We start from the raw sequence: 11,518 nt of genomic DNA on the forward strand, positions 1-11,518 counted from the left end.
TCCAGAAGGACAGGAAGGCCTGGAGGAACGTCCATGGGGTTGCAATGGGTCAGACATGACTTCGCAATTAACAATAATTATCTGCAACAGGTTAAGGGAAATTAATACACATTTTTGTTTTCAGAAAGCTGTAGATTTGGTGCAATAAAAATAATTGGATATGGGAGAACCTGAAAAGCTGTTAGAAACGTGGAAAGCAAATTGCCAAATTAATTTTCTAGAAAGTTTTATTTTAACTTTGGCTGTCAATGTTATCAATAATCAGGATTAACTTACAATTCACCTCATATAAAATCAAACATTAAAGGATTTGGAAAAAAAGTTGAATGACTTAATTTTTAATTGAGCTTAAGTTATTGCATTGTGCAATACAAGCCTCAAGTGAAATTAAAGCGTAGCAATCCAAAAAAGAGACACATTTATGAAACTGCCAAACACAACTTGATAAACAAGCTTGCATTTGTGATTTTGCTGTGCACTTATTAAATGACAATGGAGATGCAAATCCTCTTGTAGCCACAGAAAATCACTTGATTACTTTAAGCCAGTTACTTTCAGCTCAACTTTACAAAGTGGTAAGGGGAGAAAAACTATGCTCCCTTGAATTCCTAGGTGAAGGGGGGAAATCTGTTTAGCATTTTATTGGTTCTATAGTTAAACATGGGCTTTGTGATAAAAGTACTCAGGAACAGTGAACTTGTGGTTTTAAATGTTTAAGAAATGCAAATTTGTTAAACTTCAGATGTATTTAAACATTTTACATCTCTATCCATAACAGCTTAGATTTGTTCACATGATTCAGGTTGAGATAATCATACTTAAAATTCAACCTCACACATCTAACCTGGCTCGTATTTAAGTGATGTCCACTAGGATTCTTGAAATCCCTCTCAGTTATTACTATTGTAAAAAGTAAGGCTCTACATTTAGGCAAGAAAAACCAAATGCACAGGTACAGTATAGGTGGCACCTTGCTCAGTAGTAGTAACTTGTGAGAGGGATCTCGGAGTCTGAGCGGACAATCACTTAAATAAGAGCCAGCAGTGTGCTGCAGCTGCCAAAAAAGCCAACACAGTGCTAGGCTGCATTAACAGAGAGACAGAATCAAGATCATGTGAATTGTTAATACCACTTTACAATGCCTTGGTAAGGCCACACTTGAAATACTGCATCCAGTTTTTGTCACCATGATGTAAAAAAGTTGAGATTCTAGAAAGAGTACAGAGAAGAGCAACAAAGATGATTAGGGGATTGGGAGCTAAAACATAAAAAATGGTTGCTAGAATTGGGTATGTCTAGTTTAATGAAGAGAAGGACTAGGAGTGACATAATAGCAGTGTTCCAATACCTCAGGAATTGCCACAAAGAAGAGGGAATCAAGCTACTAAAGCAAACGTGTCAAACTCACGACGCAACGTATCGGGACTGTTTTGCCATTGCTGATAATGGGGTGGACGTGGCTTCCATGTGACACGTCCGGCCCACGGGCTGGCAGTTTGACACTCCTGCTCCAAAGCACCTGAAGGCAGGACAAGAGCAATGGATGGAAACTAATCAAAGAGAGAAGCAATCTGTAACCAAGAAGAAATTTCCTGACAGAACAATTAATCAGTGGAACAACCTGCCTCCAGAAGTTGTGAATGCTCCAACTCTGGAAGTTTTTGAGACTGGATAGCCATTTGTCTGAAATTGTATAGGGTTTCCTGCCTGAGCAGCGGGTTGGACAAGAAGACCAAGGTCCCTTCCAACTCTTCTATTATTGTTGTTTTTGTTGTTCTCCTGCACTAAAGCCAAAATAACATATTGCAAGATTTAGCTTCTTAAAACACTAAACTCCATTCTGCAATGTGAATATGTGAAATGTTTATTTCTAAATGTAATTACCATTGAAAGTTGCATTGATTCAACCAATATGATAGGTTTAAAAAAAACCCAGAAATAAACATTATTAGGACAAATCACTTTATTACAAATAACAATGCTATTTTTATTATAGAAAATATTGGATTTCTCTCAAGACATTTCAGTTGCAGATCATAAAACCATAAATAGCTGGTTTTAACCATCACTTCAGAATTCCAGTTAACTGTGGTGTCATTTTTGTTAAAGACTGATTTACTGGTTCAGCTAACTTCAAAATTATGGTCAAATATTGCTATAAATCATAACAATGGCTGCAATTCAGATGGTCACATTACTTTAGTAAACAGACACAAGCAATTTTTCCTCCTTTTTATATATTTTACTGAATAATTATTCAGCATTTTTACACTAAGTACTGTACCTTACAATAGGCCAATGGGAAATAATCTCAAATTGATGTATTCAATTTTACTAAACATCGAGCATGAGTACGTTTTAGAACAAACCAGTATATGAAACCATGAAGCTGACTTTCACTTTGGTTTTATTCTAAAACTGGTAAGCAATTATTTGGAACTGTAATCCACATAAATGGGCAAAAGGTTTATTTGTATCAGCTTATTAAATAAATATATGACCCTCTGAACCATGCCAAATTTTTATTCACACTCCATGTCACAAACAAAACTTAAGTCGAATTGATGAAACAAGCTATAAATAGCAACGGAGTTTTCCATTTATAAAGATTGATACTAAGTCTATTATTGAAGTTGCAACAGGATGGACTAATTTATACAATGTTATATTTACAAAGGCAAGCAAAAAAAAACAAACCAACAACCAGTTTCCCAAATAGTCTGATTTTATATTTTAAGTGAACTTAGGTTGACCCATTTATCCAAATATATTGATACTTTTAAACAGAATATGCTTGAAATAAATTTATAGTTGGATGAAATACATTTTAAGTGCTATTAAGAGAAGCAGGCTGCAAAAATAGCTTGACAATATATGGGATGGCTACCAAAAAAATTATACACTTGTTACTAACCTAGTTCCATATATGGGAAACTGCTGAATTGTGGTAAATCATAATAGCCTATTGGCATAAGCACATGTACACTGAATCTCAGGTCTGAATTAACACCACCACAATTTTACCTTTGGTAATCATGACATACTCTTAAAACAAGTGCAGAAATATATGAACTCAAAAGTGCAAAAATACTCACAGATATACTCAACAGATCATATTGTTAAGTAAGGTATCTACAATCAAAAGTTATTAATAGCCATATAATTCTCACATTGTCACAGTAGGCCTCCTAATTCAAAAAAAGTTATAGAAAACAAAACACCACAACTATTTTGAGTTGAGTTCTTAAAGGTACTTCTCTTTGACCCTGTGACCACTGGGATACCTGGATTCAATCCAGAGTTGGAAGTATGTGGCAGGTAAAGTGAAAGGAAGCACATTTCTTGTTATGACAATTCAAGGAAGAGCTGAAATTCTCCTAGCATCTAAAATGGACCTTCTCAGGAAACACTACCTTCAACTTTGAAGACCGTATTTATAGATTTTTGAAGTTTCCATTTCACAGTACTGGTTAAAACAATCTGGAGTGATCTTTAATTGACAAGAACAACCACAATTGTATGGCTGCAACAGACATTTTCTCTGGGGTGTTATTATGTATTTGCCTTAGGAAAGGGTACATATCTATCATAAGGTGCACGAAAGAGTATATTAGTTTCACTCTGAGCATCTATGTTATGCCACAAATAGACACAGTGTTGTATAGGTAGTATAACTGACATCCTGCTCCATCCTCTTTATAAAGGTAAAGGTTCCCCCGCACATGCGTGCTAGTCGTTTCCGACTCTAGGGGCCAGTGCACATCTCCGTTTCAAAGCCGAAGAGCCAGCGCTTGTCCGAGGACGTCTCCGTGGTCATGTGGCCGGCATGACTAGACGGCAAAGGCGCACGGAACGCTGTTACCTTCCCACCATAGTGGTCCCTATTTTTCTACTTGCATTTTTACGTGCTTTCGAACTGCTAGGTTGGCAGAAGCTGGGACGAGTAACAGGTGCTCACTCTGTTATGCGGCACTCGGGATTCGACCCGCCAAACTGCCGACCTTCTGATCGACAAGCTCAGCGTCCTAACCCACTGAGCCACCGCGTCCTAACCCACTGAGCCACCGCGTCCCTATCCTCTTTATAGCACACTGCAAATATTTATCTCAGGAAAAACCCAGTAAGCAAACATTACTATCAGCTCACTAAGATACACAAAAGTTTGTTGATGGAACTTATTCCTTCTTAGAGAGTAGCCAGTAAAAAGTGCTACTTAGCTTATTAGTAATTCAAGAAAGCTTTTAACATGTAGTTCACTATTTTTTCATGGCATTACAGATTGTGCTCCATCAGCATAATTGTGGTAAAGTTAGAATTCTATTATCTTAGGGTGGCTTTCTCTACCCTCCTGACGTCTTAGGACTGGAGCTTTTAGCCGCTATTCTGGAACTTTCAGTCCCCAAACATCTGAGGGTAGAAATCACCTGTTCCCATACATCAAACTGTTTGCTGCTGTTATTCAAATATCTCTGGAAGAAGATTATTAATAAGTATTGGAGATAAAGTTGGGGGAGTTGGGTCCTAATTCTATCGAAACCACGAACTCACTGGGGTTATGCTAAGCCATTTTGAGGAAGCCATAATGGTCTGTCTTATAGTAAGCCATAAATCATGCAAATCACATTGGCTTACTTCATATATCACAAGGGATAAGCAAACCAATCATCTCACGGTTTACCACGTACTAATCCAAAACAGACTTTCTTCACATAAATTTCTTCCAGTTTCTCTACCTAAAAATGGATTACAACGGGCCTTCGTAAGGATGTTTTGTAACTGTGAACATGGAATGATAGATAGTAAAGCATTAGTATTACCATAATCCACTTTAAAACTGATCCTTGCAGATCAAGTGATTCCCATCTTAATTTTTATGCATTGATGGAAAACTGAAGTGCAAAATATTCATTCTATTGCACATATGCACTAAATCAGGTTTCAAAATAGAGATTATTTTTTTAAAAAAATCATTTTATTTAGATGCCAAAGGATGCAATCCACAGGAACCTGTATAAGGTCCATGCAAATTAATGTAAAAAGCACTACTGTTCACAGAAATATCCCTATGGGATGCATCATTAAGCTCTATTCACCACCTATATTATATACTGGCACAATTTAGCCACTTTATGCTATAATATGATAAACAATTATTCATGTATAAAATGGCATCTAAATGCCTCTATATAATACACTTGTGTGCTTAGGAACAGATTAACATTCCTAGTAAGTGCTTCATACAAATTTTTGCTACATAAGGTGGTAGATAAATGTACACACTGGCATTCTGAACATAGTCTAGATTATTACTGTTTGGTGCACTTGCACTATTTTCCTCTCTCATGTAGAAAAACTGTGAAGGGGAATGAAGCAGCTGGCACATTAGTCATCACATGATTAAGATAAAAATATTACAGAAGTCCAATGTTATGATAGGAAACTAAGGCAATTAGCAAAATAAAATCCCAAGCCTTTAAGGAAAGTCCTGAAAATGTGTGTTGGAAAAGCATGCAAAGATGTGCAAATCTGCTTTAACTTTAGACCAATACAGAGAGTTTCTGGAAGCAACACAAAAATGTTACAATTCTTACTAGTGCAAAATAGCATGATTATGCCAAAACAAAGCATAGGATTTTTCTCTCTTTTTTTTCTTCGTTTTGTGGGTATGTGAAGCGTTCATTATGGAGCACTTTTGTATACGTTCAAACTTTCTACAGATTTTAACATTTCTATGCCCATGAGAAATTAATAGTAGTGCATTTACACAGTTTGCTTTTCATAACAGAAGTGACTAGTTTAGCAATTTGCATATTAGGATATTCTCGAAGATTAGAATATGTGTTTGTAAACACTAGAAAAATCTTTACAAAAATGAATATATTAAAATATTCTATACATTTTAAGTTACTGTAAACAAAAGTATCTTTGTTACACTAAACATGGATACAAAATATAAGCCAGAGGAGAACAAATCTGCATATATATCAAATTCAGGAGGAACAGGAGCATCATCTACTCACTTGTGATTTGTCATACTTTTGGGACTGCATGTGATGTTTATCTATACAGTAGGGTTCTACCTTATATAACGTCATTGTATTAAGCCAAATGGTCAGAGTTTGCTGGAAGACCTGTACTGACCTATGGCATCACATCAGCTTTGCCTTCATTCCAAAATTAGGTCATTAAGCTATGCATTATGGGTAGCATTTAAAAAATTCTTTCTGCAAAACTGTTCAGAAATAAGCTGTACTCAGCTCAATGGGATTTATGCCCACTGCACAGGCCAGTGTTTTGAAGCCTGGGTTGCAATTTTTGTGGATACTAGAAGACAGAGGAACTGCCAGAGAATTAACGGAGAAATTTTCAATTTGCTTCTCAGGCAGCAGGTAAGAAGACGTTAAAGCACTAGTCTAGCCCTTTACTTTATAAACAATCAGAAAAAATTGCACTATCAAAAATTAACAATGCTGAATTTTGGTAAGCACTGTGTCTTACCAAACACAGAAATAGGGCGACAGAGCTGTGTGGGCCTGTAGATACTGCACAACTGTAGCTTTAAATGAATGAATGTAACCAGTTGATTGTGGTGTCCACAATAGTAACTGAATATAGCCTCTGCTTGTTGAAGTTGTTTTTCCTTCTTAGGCTGGCCATCATGTTAACTCAGCAGTCTTTTAACCTCTCGTTGGACAAAGCTGCACTGCTGTATGCTGTCTCCATACAAAACTATAGTTCATTCTACAGAGATAATTTTTATATGATGGCTTTCCTTCCCTCCAAGTCATTTCCACAAATACTTTTGAAAACATGTGATTAATTAGGTAGGGAAACAACTCTTATTTGACAAGGATACATATTGTTTCCTAATTTTTTTATAAGATTGATGAGATTCATACTCATGAATAAAGCTGTACATCAAAAGCAGCCCTATGCCACAAAAATGAACTAAAAAAGGCTGACAAAACACTTTTCTCTGAAATAGTTACTATTGTAAAAAGATAACCAACATTAACGATAAAAAGGCCATTATTATGCTGTTGAAAATCAAATAACTCACTTTCAACATCGCTGATGCTATATATTTACGGCATTCTTCAAACAGCTCATTCTATATAACAGCTTTACAGACCATCATCCACAAGGATCTGAACACGAGCAAAGTTTTAGGGGACTCACTCATTTGCTCAAGCAAATCTCTGAGTTCTATTTTAAACATTTATAAATCTGTCCTGAAAATAGTTTAAAGAGAAATTAGTATTTATGTACCTTATATGCCTCCCATCTCACCAATAAGGTAATTTAAAACACATGATTCTTCCTCCTCCTCTAGTAAATTTCTCTTTAAGCAATTTTCGTAACACACCCACAAACTTGCTTTTTAAATTTAATGAAATTTAAACAGTAATTCAGCATCTTTGTTTTGGAACACAGAAAGCCTTATTCAAACCATAATATAACTGAAGATTGTCTATGTTAATCAGGAGCAATTCTCTGAGCTTTCAGACAGGGCCTTTCTCAACCCTAGCTGGACTAGCCAGAGATTTACCCTTGGCACCTTTCACATGCAAGGCACATGCTCAGTCATTGAGCTATGGCCCTTTCCTATGTGTTGGAAGCTAACACATCTGGGGATCTCTGTGTTAGGAGATGTTGTAAGGAAGACTCTCCAAAAATTCAGATGATTACATAACTTTCTGGATAGTAGCCAGTGACCATGCTGGATAAAGTACTACTACCAAAAAATGTGGTCACTACAGGCTCAGTTTTTCAAGACTGTACCATGCTGATTTCAAGCTGGCATAAAGTGAAATATTTGGAAGATTCACAAAACTTCAAGAGTACTAACTGCTAATTCACCATGCGCAGTAATAACCTGCTTCTACTTTGAGCTTGATGTTTTCATTTCTGTAAGGAAAAAGAAAGTTTGGTTACATCTTCAAGCATTCAGAACAGGCTTTCCATAAAATTTCTTTGTAACCAGAGAACTGGCTTTATTCTTGACTATCCAAATGGAACATTATATACCAAATTGTTCACTGATGCTCTATACTTTGAATAAAACAAGGATATGTAATTTTTGGTAGTTATGGGTCACATATGACTTTTTTTGGTAGGGCTAAAAAAATGTAGTAGTAGAGCAACTATAAAAAATGGGCAGAGTTACATTATATACATGGCTAGGAACAGAATGTTTGATAGTTAGAGAGGGTTTTTTTGTTTATAATATATATTAAGCTCACATAAAGATTCAAATCATAGTTTGTTTCTAATCTCCAAATAGATTTCAAAAGTAGATAGCCATACTGGCAGCTATCATCAGTTCTAATGGCAACCAATTGTGTGGTTTAATTGTGTGCAGAGTAAAGAAATACTGTTTATCATTTCTGAATCTGCCTACCTTTAGTTTTAATGGATATTCCTGGAACCCAAGAGAAAGGGTGAAAATTTACATTTTATTTTTCTCATTATCTACATAAATGCCAATACTGCCACATGCACATCCACTAAAATGAAATAAAGGGAGGTTCATGAATGCTAAAAAAAGTATTTCTTTACTCAACTTAAACATACACAGTTTATATATTTTTGTCATGTCTCCTGTTGCCTATCACATTCCAGGTTAAAATGCTGCTATAATCATGAGGGTGGTATTCTAGAGCCCCAAGAAGCAGTGTATAGATGACTTTATTCTCCATACAACAGAAATTTTAAAAGTTTTTTTTTAACAAGGGATGGTGTTGATAGATACCGTAGTTTCCGGCGTATAAGACTACTTTTTAACCCATGAAAATCTTCTCAAAAGTCAGGGGTCGTCTTATACGCCGGGTGCTGAAAATTTAGGCTGGAAAACCTGGAGCGGATCTCCCATTTAGTCTGTGCAGGGAAAGCGGGACCAATTGGAGAAGAAGCTGCAATCTGTGATTTTTTACAGGCTGGAGTCTAGGCGTCTTTTCTTCTAAAGTTGAAGACCAGCTGTAGTATATCCCAACTTGAAAGGCAGGTGGGGAAGCCAGCAGCCAGAGCAGCGGCTTAGCTCTAAGGACACATTTGACTCAGGAACTGGGCGGGCTTGCTGGAAAACCTGGAGCGGATCTCCCATTTGGTCTTTTTTTTTAAAAAATCCCATTTATATCCTGCCCTTCTCCGAAGACTCAGGGTGGCTTACAATTTAAAGCACAAATCAATGTGCTTAGCAATAGCCTTCATTCTGTGTATATGCCTGTTTATTAGGGCTTTCACCCCCCCCCAAGCAGCATTATTACAAAGTCAGCTTATTGCCCCCAACAATCTGGGTCCTCATTTTACCTACCTTGGAAGGATGGAAAGCTGAGTCAACTTTGAGCCTGGTGGGATGCGAACCTGCACTAATTGCAGGCAGCTTGTGTTACTTAAGGCTCTGCGCAGGGAAAGCTTTAGAGTGAATTAGGAAAAGTGAAAAAGTGAATTAGGAAAATAGGGAATGGTTGCTGGAATCAGGGGCTGCCACAAAGAAGAGGGAGTCAAGCTATTCTCCAAAGCACCTGAAAGCAGGACAAGAAGTAATGGATGGAAACTAATCAAGGAGAAGCAACCTAGAACTAAGGAGAAACTTCCTGACAGTTAGAACAATTAACCAGTGGAACAACCTGCCTCCAGAAGTGGTGAATGCTCCAACACTGGAAGTTTTTAAGAAGAGACTGGACAGCCATTTGTCTGAAATGGTATAGGGTTTCCTGCCTTAGCAGGGGGTTGGACTAGATTTATTTTTTATTTTATTTATTTTAATTCCATTTATATCCCGCCCTTCTCTGAAGACTCAGGGCGGCTTACAAGCTTAGCAGTAGCCTTCATTCTATGTATATGCCTGCTTATTAGGGCTTTCACACACACCCCAAGCGGCATTATTACAAAGTCAGCTTAATTGCCCCCAACAATCTGGGTCCTCATTTTACCTACCTCGGAAGGATGGAAGGCTGAGTCAACCTTGAGCCTGGTGGGATGCGAACCTGCACTAATTGCAGGCAGCTGGTGTTACTTAAGGAGGCATTAGCCCACTGCTCCACCAAGGCTCTTTTAATAGATGACCTCCAAGGTCCCCTCCAACAACTTCTTCTTCTTCTTCTTCTTCTTCTTCTTCTTCTTCTTCTTCTTCTTATTATTATTATTATTATTATTATTATTATTATTATTATTATTATTATATTATAGTTTAATCCACTTGCACTGTTTTATGTTTACATGTTTGATGACAAACAGCCTTATGTTTATAAGTGACAGTTTTCCTACTAAGCACCTGCATGTCATAAGCATTTGAATTAAAATTACCATATTAAAATCAAATCTGATGTTTTTAAATTTTTATTTGGTGTCCGTTGGAAGAGGGGTAGTCTTATACGGCAAGTATAGCCCAAACCCTATAATTTAACAGGAAATGTAGGGGGTCGTCTTATACGCCCAGTCGTCTTATACGCCGGAAAATACGGTAGGTGTACTTCAAGTAAGTTATGGTGGGATGCTATCTATAAATCCTAGAATTCCCTGAACAAGAGGAGGCAAATGCTAGTAGTCAAAGACACACAACTTTACCTTCTCAAGTTGTATTAGCAGACTTGCTACATGGTGCAGACTTATTTGATTTGTTGGTTAACTGTCTGAACAAAGAAATATTGTCAAGGCTACTGAAGCTAAACTACATAGTTAAATCTGAAAATTTGTCAAATATATTTTTGAAAAATATTTTTTCACATATCATAGGTAGTCCTCAACTTACAACAGTTCATTTAGTGACAATGGCAGCTCAAAGTGACAATGGCACTGAAAAAATGACTTATGATCATTTTTTCACATTTAAGACCGTTGCAGCATCCCCAGGGTCACGTGATTTACCTTCAGATGCTTGACAACTCGTTCATATTTATGATGGTTGCAGTGTCACAGGGTCAGGTGATCATCTTCTGTGGCCTTCTGAGAAGCAAAATCAATGGGGAAGCCAGATTCACTTAACAACCGCGTTACTAATTTAACAAGTGCAGTGATTCACTTAACAAATGTGACAAGAAAAGCTGTAAAACGGGGCAAAATTCACTGAACAAATTTCTCACTTAGCAACATAAATTCTGGGCTCAGTTGTGGTCATAGGTCAAGGACTGCCTGTGTTGAGAAAGATTTGGCGCAATCACTCATTTTTACCTTGCAGCCATCGAACCTGTGTGGCTGGTCCATATCCCCTCTCATTCTTGGCTGAAATCCTGAACACAATGGCAGGCTTGGATGTATGATCAACGTGAGCATTTGCAAGCTGGGCAGCAGTCACTGTACATGAGGTCTTAAGGCCACAATAGATTTTCATGAACATAAGTTGATTAGGATTTTCATGGAGCTGGGTGGTTCTTATTGCCAAATAAGCGGAATATTCCAAAATATTTCCTGAAGGTGAAACTGGAGGCTCCCATGAAAGATGAATACAGTCTGCACTCTAAGGAAGAAGTGAAAAGGCACTTGACAATTCTAGAGAGAAAAACTGTAATTCTGTTCT

At 37.1% G+C, this 11,518-nt stretch overlaps 1 protein-coding gene across 1 annotated transcript in view; it reads right to left on the minus strand.

The window, feature by feature from the left end:
• HCFC2 (host cell factor C2) overlaps positions 1-11,518 on the minus strand; it is a gene marked incomplete at its 5' end in the record, with an annotated part of 39,606 nt that overhangs the window by 3,882 nt on the left and 24,206 nt on the right. The window contains 2 exons of the mRNA XM_081331152.1: positions 7,850-7,908; positions 11,173-11,458. Coding sequence (XP_081187278.1) covers positions 7,883-7,908; positions 11,173-11,458 — 312 coding nt within the window. The 3' untranslated portion in view covers positions 7,850-7,882. The remainder of the gene's footprint in view (positions 1-7,849; positions 7,909-11,172; positions 11,459-11,518) is intronic.

This window comes from Vipera berus (assembly GCF_964194415.1).
Source record: "Vipera berus genome assembly, chromosome: 6".
Lineage (NCBI taxonomy): Eukaryota > Metazoa > Chordata > Lepidosauria > Squamata > Viperidae > Vipera > Vipera berus.